This window comes from Corvus brachyrhynchos, unplaced genomic scaffold (assembly GCF_000691975.1).
Source record: "Corvus brachyrhynchos isolate BGI_N302 unplaced genomic scaffold, ASM69197v1 scaffold239, whole genome shotgun sequence".
Lineage (NCBI taxonomy): Eukaryota > Metazoa > Chordata > Aves > Passeriformes > Corvidae > Corvus > Corvus brachyrhynchos.
In genome coordinates this window covers 1,962,207-1,981,643 of record NW_008246057.1, presented here as the reverse complement: position 1 = coordinate 1,981,643, position 19,437 = coordinate 1,962,207, and the positions used below count along the sequence as shown (strand labels likewise).

Here is a 19,437-nt window from a genome sequence, read left to right as displayed (position 1 = left end):
ATTCCTGCTTCTCCGTGGGTGGAAGGAGGAGTGTGAGGGGGGGAGAGGTGAAGAAAGCAGTGCAGGGTGCACAAAACCTGTCGACTGGCTCCTTTAGAGTGTGCTCGTTCAGGGTTGTGGCCATGAGGAGGCATTTGTATATCCATAGGGCTGGATCTAGCCCATGGATGGAATTGCTTTTGCTTTTTTTTCCCCCCAAAAATCACACTTTTAATTAAAACAATAATACTTAGATACAATGCCTAGGGGTTAATCAGAGCTGACAGGTGGTTGGCTGTGGTGCTGTGAGTCGTTTGGGCAGCTGAGAATTGGTCTTGGGCAGCAATGCTGAACCTACACCTTTCTCCATGCCAGTTCCCTGTGGCTTGGAAGTGTTGGGAGGGATGGCAGGGAGCCAGCATTAGCTCTGAGCTGGTGTCAAAGCACAGAGGGTCTTTCCTGCCTCCTAGGAGGAAAGAATTTGATCTTCACAGGTCACTGTGAGATGCATATAAATATAAACAACATGAATTGACCCATTAGATGCCAAAGAGTAGAAATTACTTTGCTTGATTCCTTCTCGCTCTAATTTTACAGTGGTATAAATGCACACCATTGCTTTCAGAAGAGAAGATGATGCTCAGGGCAGAGTGCTCCAAATATTAGTAGTTCCCATAACATAGAGGAATAGTTCCGTTCATGCCAGTTAAATGACTCACTAAGGAAACCGGTCATCGCCGGAGTGATCGGTGTTGTACAAACATCATGGAATGTCCTAGAAAATTAAACTCATAAACAAGCAAAGTGTTTTGAGCACTAGCCTTTGAATAACAGTCCATAATCAGAAATGATGAGTAAAAACACACTTTATAAAATGTTTCTTGCTACATCACAGGACAAGTTTCATCGCATTGTTTTGGAAAGGGAAAGTGCACTATAACCCTCTGTGCTCCCGGCCTGCTTGTGCAGCCAAGGTTTTTGTTCTGTAGCCTACATTAAATGATGTAAAAATGTAGCACATAGGAAAGACTAAAGCTCTCTTTCTCTCATGGGAGGGTATTCTAATCACATTGTGTTCTTTTCTTTGGTTAAAGAAGGGATGTCAGGCCAGGAGCATTAACAGCCAAATCCACAGAATTTAGAATTTGAAGTTGTCCATAAATTCTGTCACCATACCTTTGCTGGCTGAGACATTGCATAGAAAGTATGATTTTATCAGGACTTAATCTATCCTTGTACCTGCTATCATGTCAAAATTTTAAAATTTCTAAAACCTGCATGACTCATTTCCAGGAAGACACAATATCTAATTTATAGCTCCATTGACAATGCTGCTTCAATTAATTTTCTTCATCTTTCTTCTTGTTCCTCTGCTTCTCATATCTCATCTGTTTGCATTGCCTAGATTTTAATTAAAAAACCTCTCCTCTCTAAGGAGCAATCTGAAGTGGCAAAAATAATCACTTAAAATATTACAGTCATTAAAAAATTGGCTGCGGTCAAAGCCACGCATTTTCAATTTGCCGACAAATTATATTTTCGTTTCTTTTTAAAGTGCATTTTGTATTTGAATAGCATACGCCAGCCAGCCTGGCTATCAGAGATGCTCCTCCAGCTGGGTGGGCTGCGTGACAACTCCTTAATGGGGGAAATTGATGGCCCTCTGCTCGTGTAGAGGTGAAGGCATACTGGGCAGATTTCTTTCCATCTGCCGTCAGCCCTTTGCAAGCTGGCACTGCCCAAATGCCCAACACATTCATTCCAATGCAAGAAATGTCGCCAAAAAATAAATTGTGAGGCTACAGCTGTCTGAAAGAATCATCAGGGCCATTAGGCCCAGGGGAGATAATATGAAGAAGAGCATCAGTGTTTGTCACTGATAAAAAGCTAATTAAATGATGGTAAAGATGACTGTGAATACTTTAAAGGCATAGAGGTGAACAACATTTTCATGGGAGTGCAGGAATTAACCTCAGGAAGATGATATGCAAGACCTCAGCCAAAAATCTGTTACACTGAGGAATTTCACACTAGTGTTTCCTGTTGATGCTTTGCCGAATGGCACAGTTGTATCATTTAGTTGCCCTCTGTTCCACTCTCCAAGTAAAGAAATCCCATACTGTAAAGCCAAGAGTTATTTATTGATTCACAAGTTTGACTTGAACAAGCGGGACAGAAGCTGGTTTGGATGAACTTCAGTGCTTCTGTTTACGTTCCTAATATTTGTCTTTTGAGTTTCTAAAAATCTTCAGGGCTGTGTCCTTAGCTGCAACTGTGAGAGGGGCTGGTCTGGTTGAGGCTTGTGCTACTTCCCATTGCAGGGTGGACTGGAGATCTGCAGATCCTCCTAGCCAAGAGGTCACGCTGAGGGTAGCTGATGTCTCCTCTGTGGTACTCACATGCAAGTCTTTACAAATACGGAGATTGTTCAGACATGTTACATGATGTAGGATCCCAGATCTTACCTGGGGCCCTTAAGCCATTTAGATGCTACAAAAAGTTGGTCATTTTTTAGTTATGAAAACTTAAAGAGGTCCAGTTGTAAAGTGCCTGCTTCACCAAATCTGACTTTCCTGCTCTTGTTGACTAATGGTTTTGAGCAGTCATAATTTAAACACTTCTGCATCTCGTATGATCAAGAGGCTTTCCTAAAAGAACCTAAAGTCTTGGAAGTGTAGTGTAGGATAAAGAGCATGGCAGACTCTTGACAAAGTTTTGTTCTGAAACCATGCATTTCTCTCTCTCCCATTAACTAATGTCTCCATAATGTGTAGCAGAAAGCTCACCTGAATTAATAAGACTTGCTGGGTCTTATAGACAATTTGGCTAAGAACTGTACTCATAAACTAGAAATACTGATAGACAACAGCAATTTTAGAGTGAAAATGTATTTTTTGTAGTAGTGGTACCAATGTAGCATCAAAGAGCCCCGAATGTACCATTGTTGCCTCTCCAGACACAAACCAAAAAAAAAGCCTGTGTCCCAGGACACTGCCATCCATTTATAAAACAGGGAATAAGCTGGGGATGGGGACATGTGGGAGTAAAAGGAAATAGTGCAGGAGGGGAGAATCCTCATCCTGGTCCTCAGTGCACTCTTCAGTGTAATCATTGATAAGACTTGCTGAAGAGAGCACTAAGGAAGTGTCTGAAGGAAATCATGTGGGCATTTGACAAGCATGGTGGGCAGAATGGGCAAGGGCATGCAAGTTTGGTTGTCTCACCAGCACACATAGTGACAGGCGTTGGCAGTAAAGGAAGAGTGGCCCATGAGATGGGGCATATGGGAAATGGTGGAGGCAGGTAAGGATGAGCCATGCAGGGCCTTGAAAATGGGGAAAAAGCAGTGATACTGTGACTATCCCGTAGACAAACTTCAGAAACATACCAAATTCAGAGTGAAGATTAGATTGAAAGTAAATTCAAGAATGCTGAGATTTGGGAATACATCTAGCCAATTTTCATTTTGCCCTATTCTTGCAGAGCAATAGCTTAACAATTACAGCTAGTGAGTAAGGTAGTGCCAGATTGAATTAAACTATTTGTTGTTTTTTTGGGTTTTTTTCTCTTGGGATCACCACAGTCCCTGAACAGAACATGGTTTCTTTCCTTTTGGCAACAGGCAGGGGTTGTTATTTAGGAGTACAACAGTTATGGAAGGTTGATAGTCCTATTCCAGTTGCAAACAATGGGAAACAGCTACTGTTGTGAAGTGGCTTCATTCAAGTGCCTTTGTCTTGTGTTCTATTATGAAGGTGATCTGGGAGTAAACTTTGTTAAATTATGTTTAACAGATTTGTCAAAGAATTTTTTTCTCTAAATTAACTTTTCCTTACAAATTAGTTAATGTTTCCATGTTGTAATTTGCACAAGGACACACTAAATGTTCCACATGCATTTAATCCCCTTTAAATAAAATTGAACAGTGCTTTAGTTCTGGACCTACAACAGATGCTTCCATGGTAACAAGGACGAATATCCTTGTTGCTGTCATTTGGCCCTTTTAGTTACAAATTTTGCATAGCAAGGTAATTTCCTCTTATAAATTATTTAAATGTAAATTAAAATTAAACAGAGAACAAATTTAATCTGGAATTCATAAAAGAGGACTCTGCAACTACATAATCCACAGGATCTCCAGTTTAGGGAGAACTTAATCCAGATAGTTTTAAAACTCATTACGTGTCCATTCCACATTGTGAATAACAAAATAAACACTTGAGAAATTCAGTCTTTAAATACTGGAAGTATGTAGACTACCACCACCAGTGCAAAGCCTTTAATTTAGGAAAGAGGTAACACAGTATGTAAATTGTACTTTAGCTGGCTTTTTCCAAAGACTTGAATTCAAATCTTGGGTTGAACCCAAGAGAAAATGAGTCTGATGGTTTCAATTCTGTCTTTAATCTGTTCAAGCCCTATTCCAAACCCTCAAAATAATCCAACACAGTCAGCAGCCTCCTGGATGCTGAACAAGACTGACAAGACAGCTGGGCGCAAGGCTGATGAGGGACCACCTCCTGCAGAGCTTCTTTTGCTCCTAGAAAATTTGGCTGGGTGCTCCTTGAGGTTTTTCTTCCTTCAGCAGCCCACCAGGTAAAAAAAAGCAGTAAAAGCAGTGACAGATAGTGATTGCTTGAAAAGTTGAAAGAAAAAACCTGAGGGTGATGGTTATACAAGCAAGGTAAATGTGACAGGTGGGAGAGAATAAGATCATGAGCAGAGGAGCCCTGGCTTGGGCTGGACTCAGGTCATAGAGCTCTTCCACATCTGCTTCTCCCATGGGCAGGTGTCCCAGGTCCCAGATGGGGGCACTGGGGCAAAACCATACAAGAAAATGATGGCACTCCCTCAGAACTTCTTCAAAAGCTGTACCTGTGTTCTGAGCATCTTTCTTACTCTTTTTTAAGGCCATTAAAGGTCAGGAGCTTCTATTACAGGTTTCATAGGTGTTTAGGATAACAGGAGGAGTTAAACCCCAGTCTGAACTTCGCTTCTGCGTAGCTGTTTCACATGAGCCAAAGCCGACATGAGCAGATTGTGATTTGAGCCATACGTTGTGTGGTTCGTTAACACATAAAATATGCATAAATACATATTCATAGATACTATGGAGCTGTGCATAAATGCATAAACACAGCTTTATAGAACTAATAAAATAAATTATGATTTTGAGCTTTTGTAAGGGGTTGATCATACACCACTGTATAAATAATTATTTATACCCCCCTTGCCAAAATACCCATTTATTTATCTTGACAACCTAAATGAAAACTCCATTCAGTAAATATTCTGCTAGACAGCAGAAGGATATACAAATATTAAAAGATAATGGGGTTGTATCTGGTTTCTGTTTATTTTAATAGATCATCAGGCAAGAGATTACTAATTGCATACCCACTATCAAATGCATGCTTACATATAACTTAACACCTGAGATGTTAGTAAGACTTCTGAAGGATTTTCCAATGCTTGTATGCAGTTCTAGTATCTAGCTCAGTAGGGTCTATTTACCTATTTGTTTCCTGAGATGAAGGGTTATGTATAAATCTGAATTACATTTTAACCTGAATGTTTATTTTTAGTGTATTTATTTGACTGCCTGGAGATAATAGAGGTTTTGTGTCAGATTAATTGACAGATAAAGAATACTTCATTTATGTTCAGCAAATGAAGAAAATTCTGAAAATCAAGAAGCACAATAAACAAATCATTCTTAAAATTCTGCTTAAAATTAGCAATACCTATGAGCGTGAAGGTTAAAATCAGTAAACAAAAGCAATTTCTGAGTCACTTATAAATAACTGCGTAGTACAACTGCTGTTTTTCAAAGAGAAGATATAAAACTGTCTCATTAATTTCTGCTAGTTATAATATAGTTGATGTGTAAATTATTCTGCCTCCTCAGTGCCATATATGGTGTACTGTGTGTATGCTGCATTAACAGAGCAAGGAGAAAGGAGACTTGTAACAAAATCTATTTCCTTTCTGTGATAAATTATCAACACTTCAGGATCTTTCTATTTCTTTGACCTTTCTTTGGAAGAAAAGCACTTTAACAGCAATTTGTTTATTTTAGCAGTTGAAACAGCCTTTACATTTTTTACAGTGTGTTATATTTTTAAGTGATATTTAATCTGTGTTAATAAACATAGAGCTGTTGTCATTCAAGTATAGACCAGGAAGTCTCTATTACAAAAATCAGACTTCAAGTACTCACAGTTTTTTCTAACAATATGGAGGCACCTCTAGAAATACAGTCACAAATTACATTCCTCAATATAAATTAATTGCTGAGGTATTGGCAACCATACTTGAAAATTATCAATACAAGAATTTCAATTGTCATTTTATTGCATTGATAAATAAAGCATTATAGAATATGACAAAATGTTTTCTTTTGTACTTTGCTCATAAAAACCCATAGACAAAGATGTACTGAGCAGTTTTCATTTCTTCTCCCACCTTTCTCTTTGTTAAAAATCTAATTATTCCCTTATGTGACACTACCATGACCTTTTTAAGTGCAGAAGATGTGATTGTCATATTTTCCCTTGGCGCGTTACGAAGGGGTTCAGAGACAAGAGGGCACTGCACAGACGATACTGAAAAGGTCAATGCAATTTGGTGTTATTGTATCTCTTTTTTAAATGCTGAGATGTTGTAAGAATGCAGAATTATTCTAATTAATAATTCCTTAATTCACCTTCCAATTTTAAGAAGAGCAAGATGCCACACACACACACACACGAATAAAAGAAGCGTTTGAGAGAATTTTTTTTATCAGTACTTTTTGTAATATGAACAATTCAACAAAATGCCATGTGCTCTGCTTGCATTAAGACCAGGTAGATCTTCTTTAGAAGTTTCTGGTACCTGTTTGTGCCCCAGAGATTTGGCAGACTGTCATTTTATCAGACTCACAAGAAGGTAGAAGTAGGATGGGGAAAGAAGAAAGTCTGTACTGTAACCCCCATGTGCTCCTCACAGGCAGCTCCTTCCAGGCCAATACTCCTGGAGAGTTGTGGTGGTCAGGGAATGCTGGGGGAGACACACAGCTTCATTTGGTGCTGCTGAGGTTGTATGTGCAGAAACGCAACAGGAAAAGCAGACACACTGGGTTTGGGAGCAGGCTCAGGATCCCTGGGATTGCTGTATCACAAGAGCTTGTTGCCTCTAGAGCTGTTTGTTATGCAGTTTGGACTAAATATGGCAAATACAGCCTTTTCACTCACACACTTGAGGCCCAAAGTTTACTGTATGGCAATGCGTAGCAATTTTACATACAAATACCTCTTTTGGCAAAAATTCAAGCACAGAGATCTGATGTGTTTCACAGCACAAAACTTGTACTTCTACAAAATCCCCGTAGCAATATTTGGTATACTACTGAAGTTATTTGCAGACACAGTTGTATGTGGACCAGACATAAGGGCAATACTTTAAAACAGAAATAAACACCCAGAGATGTGGCACATGACTTTTCAATGCAAACACTTATTACCATGGTCTGCAGTGGGTTTGTAGGGAAGCAGGTATGAGACTAGGACACAATAATTGTTGGGGCAGGACAAGAAAGATAAAAGATGACCATCTGGTTTTTATTTCATTTCAGGCATCAGTGAGTCCTTAGATAAGTACAGCTCATGCTGAGATCTGGCGGTGTGTGAACGCTGTACAAACCCAACATAACCTCAGCTTCCTTCTGCCCACAGCACAGCTGCCAGTCCGATGGGAACTCCATCTACTTCCATGGGACAGAGGGCAGCGAGTTCAATTTCGCCACTACCCGGGACGTGGACCTCTCCATGGAGGATGCCCAGGAGCAGTGGGCAGAAGAGTTTGAGAACCAGCCCAAAGGGTGAGTGTCCCCTACCCGAGCAGGGCCCTGCAGAGGTGAGCAGCATCACTCCAGGGATGAGGAGATGGGATAAACAGAGAATTGCATTTTATCTTTGCTCTGTAGTCAGGGAAGATTGTGACTAAGATAAATAGCAATACTGTAAATAGCACCTGATTGCAGATTTTAGGAAGAAACAAGTTCAGGAAGTCCAGGAGGAACAGTTTGTGTCTGGACCATCCTGCCACCACTGTTTTTAATGAAAAAAAGTCGTATTTGTGACTTATGTAGCTATTCTAAGGAAACATATGATGTTGATCTGCTTTTTTAATTCACACCAGGGGGTGTTGTTAACAAATTCATGTCCATATGAAATCAAATTCCTCAAGAAATTCACCCCCTCTGGATCACTGCTGTGAGCTGCACTTTACTGAGAGAGCTCCTGCTTATACAGATGCCTGTAGGTGCTGGAGGAGGAAGAGGAGGAGAAGGTAGAGGCAGGACAACTGAAGCAGCAGTCTATTCTCATCTAGCAGCACCAAGAGCATAGCCACACCTGCTGGACAAGAGCTCAGGGTCTGGCTGATAATTCACTATATCTCTTTTGGATATATACATTGTGATTCAAAGGTTCCCTGTAAAGGCATATCCAGCAGGGACTGCTGCAAGGACACAGAAAATAAACAAAACTGTCTAGGACAACAATATTACTACTCTTACCAAAACATGAGTGAGCTTTAAAAAATGTGTCCTGATAAAGAAGTTTCATTTTGTATACCTCATTGTATAAATTCTGACAAAAAGGAAATAACCATCAGTAGGGTCTTGATTCTTTTCTGTTAAAAAAAAAAAAAAAAATCATTAGTTCCTGTAACCCCAGGGCAATGAGAAACATACACTGCTAATTTATGGGTCTCCACTGAATGTTGATTTTAACCTACAAAGTACTTCAGATCATTAGCAACTGATTCAAATGCTGCCTATGCTGTGCTGAAAGTAAAGAGCACCTTTTAAGAAATACATGCTAATGTGTCCTGGGGACACGTGGTATATTTGGGATTTACAGAAAAAAATACTCGCTGTGAACTCTGTCCCAGTTCAAATAATCAGCCAATAGCATCAGGTGCTGCTTCAGACAAAGGGAAGAAAATGAGCACGTGTGTGTTGTGTTCTACGTGACCACGTGGGACACTTTTGAGATGTGGTGAAAAAACAGGATGGGAGTGCTGTCTGTGGACATCTGCCCTGTCTCTAGATCTTGTCTCTGCTGGACTGGGTGTTTAGTTGAGTACTTGCAACCCTGGTTAACAAATGCACAGTTTCTTCTGAATTAGGAAAATTACACTTTCCCTATCACAACTGCAGGTGGGCGAGGGAGGGTGCAGCCAGCAGATGCCTTTGATTCTATTAGTCTGTGTCCCAGCAACCAGGTCCTGATCTGCCCCCACTCTGCCAGCCCAAGGCCTCACAACTTTTTCCTTTTTTTTTCTTTGGAAATGTTACTCTATATTAGAAACTTCCTTCTTTCAATTGTTCTATAAGAATGGAGATTTAAATTGCATGCTGCCATAAATAAACACTGAACTCGGGTGATGTTATGAACTACATCCTAATCATATAAAATTGTCACCGCTACTGTTCCTCTTTTCAATGTTTCTCTGAAGTTGGTGTTGGGAGCTGTATATAAATGCAAATATATATGAGTTTCCTTAATCGCTTCTTAGAGAAATACTTTCAAATGTTATTTGAACTATACTTGAAATACAGTTTTATTGTAATCAAACAGTCACAGAGCACGGTATACCTGAGACAGAGCTTGCAGGAAGTTCTCTTTGTCATGTCAGCTGGAGCCTGCCAGCTCCCGAGGTCAAAGGCAAAAGCATCCCTCATGAGGGAGAGCAAAAGGAAGCTCAGGTGTAGGGGCCACCACTACTCTCCTCTGCACCAAATGCTCTCGGAGATGAGGGCAGAGGAACTTATTGCTGTTCTTAATAAGCAGTTGATTGGTATTTTTTGCATGTACCACCTAAAGTCGGAGGCTATGTGGATGGTGTTGCTGTTTTAAGTACCAGACATATTTCTGCTGTTGTTCTGCTTCTCTTTAGTTGCATGAATTAGAGCCTGATCCTAAAAGTGGATCCCCGTATCAGGCTGCCTTTGTCTCTAGCAGGCACATTGTTGCTTTGGACATTCATGTCCAGTTGGTCTAGTTTAGGTCCATAAATCACCTGTTTTATAAAGAAGAATTCCAAGAGTCATGAGAGGGTTAAATGAATTAAAATGTAAATGTTAGTTCATGCCGTAACCCAGGATCCTTCTCCATTTTCTTTACTGGCAGTGTGTTGATGTATTTCTATTAAAGTGCATTTTTTAAAAAAAAAGATGTAGAATTCTCTGGTTTTCATTTCTGATGCTGCCTAAAAAGAGAGGATCCCTGGAAACACCCATGATCTGCATCATTCATGACCCCGAGCTGTTTTGTGGGTCACTACAGAGAGTGTTTTAATTGAGCTAAATAGAGCATACAAAAGATCAATGGAGCATTGTGAGATTTTTTTTGTGTAAGTTAAAGTAGGCACAACTGTTTAATTCTGTTCTTGCCTTCAGCTCAGGAGACCCATTTTCAAAATTGTGTTTTGATTATATTGCTCATTACCTTTAAAAAATCTGCACAATAGAATTAGGGTTAGATTAAACTGTGCTTCCATTAAAATATTTATATCATAAAGCTTTTCAGTGATGTTAAGCTTGCTAATTCCTGTGTAAATGACTGACAGTTTTAAAGCAGGATTTCCAAACCAGCATGTCACCAGTCTGTCTCAGCTTAGGTCCATAGGGAAACTGGCAGCTTTTAAGATCCTAGAAATGCATTTTGAAGCCATTGGAATGGTTAAACTAATAAATAGACTGTTTAGTTCTTGAAATGACAGGTTTTGGAATTGTCATATGGCACATACCTGCTAGAGATTGTTTCTGGTGGAAGGAGACAGGAAGAGACTGCCTCCCACAAAGGTTTCTGAACTTCCATGTTTTCTCATTCCTCCTGAATAATGCTGGATAGTTAAATGATTGGATTATCAGGATTTAGTGATTCTAAATAATTTCATTGTTTTATCAACCTTATAATTCTTAAATACTTCATTATGAATTAAGACTTCTACATGAATAATAACAATGTATCAGATCAAAATAATGCACAAGTTTTCAACACTTTCTAATATTTCAAAACATTTTGATCGAGTTTTGAAGTAACCATCACTTTCATGATGAAAATGTATTTTCAATGTAAAATAATTGGAAAATTCTGCAACAGCTCTTTTAATTATCACTGAATAAAAATAAGATAAAATGTTGTACAGAAAAACTGAGAAAGATAGTATCATCACATATTAGAAACACAGCAGTCTTTTTTCATACTCTGTTCATGTGTTAGTTAAAAACTGTTACCCTAAATGCTCAAAAAGATGAAAAGAGAGCGTTTTCAGCTATTACCTACATATTTCATATTTGTATAGCAGATAGGGTGGACATGTGCCTTTTCAAGTTTCATTGATCTATAAATCTCTTATTATGCAAAATGAAGCAGAATGCATTTATTTTTTAAATATTTTAACACCAGAAAAAAATGATGAAGATGGTAGAACAATACAACACTGCATATTTGGTAACAGCATTCATTTAAAGCCTCATTTTTTTATTAATTCATGCATTTCTGCAAAATTCTTTTAAATATTTACATTAACTTTGCCTTAGTTGAGCCAACTGAGTTTAAATGCTAATATTGAGTACGTAAATAATGGCATAGGGATCACATTTGAAACACTGCATTTTTTGTCCTATGTAAGAGTAGAAACAGCTACTTTTGTAAGTACAAGTGAACCCCTATGACATGTTTTGTATGAGTTTATCAGTAATGTGCTGCTGCATGTTCTCCACGCATTGTTGGCCTCTGCAGGTGGGACATCTTTGGAGCTGTCATTGGTACTGAATGTGGAACTCTGGAATCTGGCTCAGCTATGGTATTTCTCAGAGATGGAGAAAGAAAAATATGTACTCCATACATGGACACTACAGGTTATGGGAACTTGAGGTTTTATTTCAGTATGGGTGAGTATAAATTCCTAATGTAATACAAGATGTGAAGCATGTGAGATTTACATTATGCAGTGCCCCAGCCCCACAGTTGAACAATTCTCATGTGAAGAAGCATCTTCTTGTCTTGTATATACTAATTTCACTCAGTGCCCTTTAATCCATACTTAGAAGAGACAGTCATATCTTTGTCATCTTTAGAGGTTTTACAGGTACCTCTCATATCCTCCCACAGTCATATCCATGTAGACCCTGGTGTTAATCCATCAGAGTCAAGAGACTTGCACATGAGGATGAGATGGGAGTAGCACAGAGGTGGGGCAGCCTTCCCTGATGAACCCATGGAATACTTTCACCTCAAAAGCTCTTACTCCATTTGTAAAATCCTTCCTCTGCTAATGCGTTGGCCTAGGGTGAGATTCACATGGAGTGTGCTGTAGTGTGCTGTGGTCTTGGAGGAGGTGTGTTCTACATGTGGCATCCCTCATGAAAAGCACTGGTGGGGTGTTAGCATCATCTGTAGAGCTTCCTTACTGGGGCAGAGTACGACATCAGTCATTTACCAGGGCTAAGAAAGCAGCCAAGAACCAACCTGTCCTGTCACTTCCCCTCCCCACTGTTGTTAGTGCAACTGCACTAGTTTGATGTTGCAACAGGTCAAAATCCCCATGAACATGGTAGTTAACACCCACAGTATTTTTCCAGAACTTTTATTTTGCACATACAGGAAGTTCCGTGAGGTTATTCTCTCAACACCATGTTTAGAGAAAGTGAGGATTTTTGCTTAAAAGAGAATAATAGAATAATAAAGGAGGAAGCAGAGAATAAACCTGTGACCTCCACAAGCAACCTTCTCTATCAACAAGAAAAAACACACTTTATTTAATGAGGGGAAGACCTCATGTTGTCCTAAATTGTTGCACATCTCCTCTGTGTTACATGAATTATGAATAAAGCACAGGAAAAAGAGGATGCTTTTTCCCATTTCTTCCAAGCATTACAACACCTGCAAGAGAAACAGGAAAGAAATTTTGTCAACCTTCTGAACTTTGGGGAGAAGTTGTCAGCAGATGCAGGCTCAGAGGATAGTGGGATATTGTTTGAAAAAATGTATTCTGTGCATATTTTTAAATTAAATAAATAATAGTTTAAACATTCAGGCAAGGAGAATTTGAAAGGAAAAATGGATGTTCCTCATTACGGTATAAAACACATTAAAAATGCTCATCTTATCCAGTTCTCTGGACTGCTTTTCCTAGTCCATTACAAACTGGCTGGTTGTAGCAAATAAAAATCAGAGAAAGTGTTCCAATATATGTAGTCTTTCTACTCTGCAGTCTTTTCAAAGAAGCTTCCTCATTCTGTTTTTGTTTCTATTTTGGGGTATTTTTTTTTACTACCTGCAGTACCTTTAACGTACAGGAAAATAATTAATTATTAATTCCTGTTTCAAATACAGAAACTTTGTTTTAGAAACTTCTTTTGCATAATACCAAACTAGTGAGATGATGTTCATCTTGTAACTATAATGCAGAACTTAATGCTCATATTTGCCAATACATCCACTCTTTCACAGAAGGTTAATGGGTATTTTGGGTTCTACTGATATGAAGGTATTTCAAATGCTTCCCTGCTCCAGTTGGGCAAGCATGCCACAAGTCTTTTGTGTGGTACGATAGATTCCATCCAGCCAGCCATCCCTTTCGATATGGTGTAGACAGTAGAAGGAGCAGCACAGCAAGTTCTCAGCTGCCAAACTATCAGCTGAGAAGTATTTAAGAGATTGTTACATACCTACATGTGTGACTGCATGACATGTGAGGAGTAAATAGCACTTTACAAATGACAACTCAAAAGCAGAGCATTTCTATGTAAATAGGATTTAAAGCACACAGATAGAAGTATTGCTTGAGGCACAGCATTTTCTATTAAACTTGTTTTGATAAGCTGATTAAAAGAGGTACTTGAGGTTTTCCTAATCATCAACCCCCTTGATCTCTGCCATGGTGTATCTGATCAAACAGTTCCTATACACTATGTCCTTGGGGATGGTGTTCTTTTGTTTCAGATCCCAAGTTAAATAGCATCTGATTGTAATTATTTTCATAATTATGGCTGCATATATGATTCCACTTTCCAATAACAAGGGCTTCAATTAATTTTTTTCTCACTCAAATGTGTGTTGTACAGGGGGAACTTGTGATTCTGGAGAATCCCATGAAAATGATGTCATACTGTATGCCAAGACTGAAGGCAGGAGGGAACACATACCTCTTGATACCCTGACCTATGCTGCTTACAAGGTAAGTCATCGTGAACGAAGCAGGTGGATGGGATGGATAGACCATTCTCTTTTCAAGCCATCACAGGAATATTGTGTGTTGAATTCCACAGGGACACTCAAACATGACCTTCCAAACACATGTGCAGACCCAGGAGCAATCAGGTGCCTTTGCAGCACAGCTCTGCAGTTACTGCTGGTCACTCCAGCCCCAGGCAGAACTGTGCACTGTTGGCCAGGACTGGGGAAGCAGGCAAGCAAGCAATGGGCAAAAATTGTCAGTTATCAGCTGAAAACTTCAGTGGTAACATCTCCTCACAAAAAATTACTCCTTTTTCCACTCAAGCTTGTTCTAGCCACAGTGTGATACTGAGGAGCGGGGTCCTGAGAGGGTCAGTCGTGGTGGTGTCAGTGGCTGGGAGTCGTGGTGGTGTCAGTGGCTGGGAGAGGGTCTGCAGTGGTGCAGACTCAGTGGGGACTCAGTGGGGACTGGTGGACTCAGCTGTGGGAGGTGGCAGCAGGGAGACTGCACAGGCAGCATCTCCTCTGCCCAAAGTGCAGCCGCCTTCCAACCACATCCACCACCCTCAGGCAGGACAATAAAGACCTTGAACTTGCCTTCAGGATCCTTCCTGTCTAGGGCAAGGGAGCACTTAGACCATGTCCACCCTGAATAACCCAGCCCTGAGGTCTCCTTGTTCTGCTGCTGTAAAACAGGCAAAATTTGGTATTTCACACATGTGCATATGGATACACTAGATATTGAAGTGCAGTGTGCTTACATATTGTGAGGGAAATGTGGTGGTAAAGATGCAGCTGTTTTCAAGCACAGGTCTGTGAGCATTTTGTCTGTAACTTTAGCACTTAGAAACCAAGTGTTTACAATAGCGTTTGGCCTGAGTTTGGTTGAGTCACTTGCATTGTTTCATTGTGCGTGGCTTCCCTCCTTGCCTGCTTCTGTGTGAAAGACAGGGTAGAACTTTTGTAAAACTAAGGAAATTGTAATTGTGAAATAATAAAATATTAATTAGGGAACTTGGGGAGAGATAGGATCTGAAATTACATGGAATTCATTGTGGAAGTTTTTTAAAACAAGCAGTTTTAAAGCTGACATCCTCTTCTGACATAATAAAGTTCTAATTTCATTGCTTTAGGACAAAGGCTAAGCTTTGTAAAGCAGTGCTTTCATTTATTTCAGCAACATAACATCCTCCCCACTTATGCCTGTGAACTCCTGCTGTTACTCCATTCTCACGTATCCAGAGTAGACATGCCACTACCCTGCCTTAGCTTCTGGGAGCTGTAAGGCTCCAGGACAAACATCATCTTCCCTTCCCAGCTGAAACTGACAACATAAACTTGCCCTTTTCAGAACACAGAAGGTACAGTCTTTTCTTCTGTGGCTTTACAGCCAAACAATCCTATCCCTCTGAGGTGATAAGCATCACTGGTATCCAGGGTGTTAACACCTGTGCACATAATAGTAAATTATTTCATTTGGGATCATGTGTTGAAAAAGGTGGCTAAAAAAGCTAACAAAATGAAGGAAGGAGAGAGAATAGCACATTTGGTCCAGCACAATTAGTGTCTTTGTTCTTTTTAATGGTACCTTGTGACCTTTTTAACTTACTTAAGTCTTATTTAATTTCTTTTAAAGGTGCCATCTTTGGTTTCTGTTGTCATTAGTCCAGACCTGCAGACTCCTGCAACCAAATTTTGCCTGAAGCAAAAGAGTCACCAAGGCCACAACAGGAATGTCTGGGCTGTGGATTACTTCCACGTCCTTCCGGTGCTCCCTTCCTCGGTGACTCACATGATCCAGTTTTCCATCAATTTGGGTTGTGGAACTTATCAACCTGGTAACAGGTAAAACTGGCAAAATAATTCTTTTGGTTATCAGCTTTCTAGTATATTTTGGTTTACAAAATCTATATGAGGATTTGGAAATCTTTTTTCAATAAGAAGGGATCCCACTAATAATGACAAATATAAGCTGCTCAAAAGCTAATGTTTCTCCTGATCTTTACAGGCCCAGATTTATGTACCTCACGTGCAATAAAGAGTCATTTAATAGCTTTCCAGGTCAAAACTTGCTTTTCTTAGCCCATAATTCTGAAATATGCTCATGATTTCAGAGTGACTTTTGCTTCAGTTTCTAATGGATATGAGATTTACTTCTTAATACTGTGTAAGGAGGAAGGCATTAAAGGCAGCAGCAGAAAGCTGCACTGCTGACCTCTCCAAGATTACTGATGCCACAAGCATATCTAATTCTTGTAAGACTGGTGATAAATGACCCTCATCTTAATGACCATCAGTGTGAGGGTCTCACTGTCTGTAGGCTGATCACAGAACTCTTTTGCTGGCTTTACTTCTTCAGGACATTCAGCGTGAATTTTTCCATGGGGAAAGGGAGAGAAGGGAGTCATTTTAGGCTCCATGTTTTGTAGAATCATAGAAATGTTGGTTGGAAGGGACCTACACAGGTTATGTGATGAAACCTGCTGCTGCAGGAGGGATTGTTACTGGGCAGGTCAGACATGGCTCTGCCTGTCCCTGACTTGAAAAATCTTCATGGATGGATGCTGTGCTACCTCTCTGAGTGACCTGCTCAATTGAAAAAGTGTTTCTTAATGTACAATACAAAACTATGAAGACATGTCTTTATGATTATTGTCCTTTGTGGTGTGTCTGTGACACTATTGAGGAGCGTTTGACTCTGATTTCCTTGTGAGTGCCCTCTGCAGCATCACAGGATGCTGTAGCTCACCCCTCCTCACCAGGCTTAGCAAGCCAGCTCCTCAGCCCACCCTAGCTTAGTGCTCAAAGCCATGGACATTTTGCTCATCCTTTACTCCACTCTCAAAATCTTTAATATCCTTCTTCAAACAGGGAACCCAAAACCAAACTGCCCACTGCCCCTCTTTCCTTATATACACATGCAAATATTTATCTTGGTATTTTATGAGGATTAAGTTACTTTATATTTTGCAGAGTTGAGAGTTTAAAGTAACTGATCGTAAGTGCTTTTATTTGTGTCCCATGGCATCTACTTCCAGCTGGAAAGAGCTCCATTTACACTGACAGTTCTTGCATCCATGCAGGGTAGCAGAATTCAAGTGGAAACAAAAATCAAGGCACTGCGCTTTTATTTGATAGGAAGAGAAGGCAGCAACATTTTCCTACATGAAAAGTGTAAACACTCCTGGCCAGTAAACATGTTATATAAAGGCCCTGTTCTCAGTCTGTTTTCTGATGGAGATTAGTATATATTTTGAAAGAGTAATATTCTTCCTTCATTAAACTATTTCTGAAGGAGAAGTGAGCTTCTCCATAACTAAAGAAGCATTAGATCACCATTTTCCCTATTTGTATTTCCCAAATACTGCAGCATTTCACATCTCCCAGTCTTCAGCATTATTCATAATGCGTTCATTACTGCAAATGTGAGAGACTTATACTGAATATATGCAGTAAAAATGACCCTCTAAGGTATCTCTACAGCTAAACCTGAAATAAATTAGTCAAAACCTCCATAAACTGTTTTAATAGACACAATATCACAGTGATGATACATTTAAATACAGTAATACTGTCAGCAAATTATCATAAAAAGAAAAATTCAGATCAAACAATTTAATATTGAGGAGATGAATTATGACTTTTATAATGTCCCACTGACATTACTTAAAATAAAACAGAATATTACAAGCTAATTATATGGAGGAAATTACAAGAGTAATTCAGTACAATACTAAATCTGTAGTAAATCAAGCACTTTCTATATTACTTTTTCAAGGTCTTCAGAGTGTAAGGCATCTGAGAATTTCCTTATACTCATAGGTTGTAAACAATTTTGGGGTTTTTAACCCAGGAAAGAGCCAGCCAGTGCATGAACAGCTAGTGGTCTTTCACCACCTTCTGCAGATGTAATATCTGGCAGCTATAGGTGTCCTGTGCTCTCATGATGCTGTCTAGCTCTGATCAATCCAGGTTTTCTCCTCATATCTGAAACTATTTCAGTATGAAATATAAACATAATGCAGTTTATTTAACAGCAGCTCCATAAAAACACTGGCTAGATGGTGACCAAACAAGAACTCTGTCTTCAGGCAATCCTCAGTCTATAAACCTTTGAGGTTTTAAACACTCATGAGACTTTGTCTCGTGTTTGCATTTGCCGGATTTTTTGTATTCAAAGTCCGCTTAAAATTATTTCCTATTTCCTCAAGAGTTATTAGAAATAGCAGATTTGGTGGTTTCTCAATGTTAGTTCTTGTGCATTGAGATCTATGCCAGGTACCCTCATGGTGTCTTTCTCATTTCTTTCCTTCAATGTGTTACCAGTGTCAGCTTGGAGTTTTCAACCAACCATGGCCGCTCATGGTCACTGCTCCACATGGAGTGTTTGCCTGAGATCTGTGCTGGGCCCCACCTGCCCCACAGTACCATCTATGCCTCTGAAAACTACAGCGGGTGAGTGTTCTCTGCAAAACAGGGGTGCAAGACTAGAGAAGTGAATTGTAGGTGGCAGAGGAAAGCAGCAAAGCACGCAACTCTGTGTCATCATTCATTTTTGATTCGCTGGGGACAGTGAGGAAGGAGTGTTCTGGGCTCACTGGCTACCCAGTAATGAAACTTGAAATGTATGGGGCTGCTTCTGTGGTAAAATAATAATTTTTTTATGATAACGACAAATTTTAAAAAATCCAGTAATCCACCTTTGGACAGCATGTTGACAATAAGAAGAAAACTTGTACCATGTCAAAGCCACAGAAATTTTCTTCTTAGTCAGAAAAAACACCACTCAAAGCTGTATTTACATCCCCAGACACATTTACTCACGCGGAATCCCAGTACTGGGTTACAGTGAAGCACATCCTCTGTACTTCTGCTGATGGAGATGGTTGTTAGTGTCACTTTCTTGTATCAGCCCTTCTCAGCTCTAAGTCTCTTCTCTGCCGTTCTCACTGAAAAATGAACTGTGGCGTCTTGCTGCATAGCACAAAATCCCTGTGTATCCCAACTTCCATAAGACTTACAAAATAAATAGCATTGCTGTAATCTGATGACACACAGCCCCTACTCTCATCCAGTTTTCATAGGAACATTACTCCTGGTGTGTGCAGGAAGTGCAGCCTCCGTGAATGATAGAGAATGATGGCCCAGACTGCAGCAGGCCAAATCCTCTGGACCACTCTTCTCACCCCCCGAGGGTTTCCACCAAACAGAGTTCAGTCCTGCT

The 19,437-nt window shown here is 39.8% G+C and overlaps 1 protein-coding gene across 1 annotated transcript in view; it reads left to right on the top strand.

The window, feature by feature from the left end:
• Positions 1–19,437, top strand: part of RELN (reelin) — a 233,623-nt gene that overhangs the window by 112,375 nt on the left and 101,811 nt on the right. Inside the window, exons 10-14 of the mRNA XM_017745972.1 lie at positions 7,695–7,840; positions 11,775–11,926; positions 14,102–14,214; positions 15,850–16,058; positions 18,540–18,668. Of these exons, the coding sequence (XP_017601461.1) occupies positions 7,695–7,840; positions 11,775–11,926; positions 14,102–14,214; positions 15,850–16,058; positions 18,540–18,668 (749 nt within the window). The remainder of the gene's footprint in view (positions 1–7,694; positions 7,841–11,774; positions 11,927–14,101; positions 14,215–15,849; positions 16,059–18,539; positions 18,669–19,437) is intronic.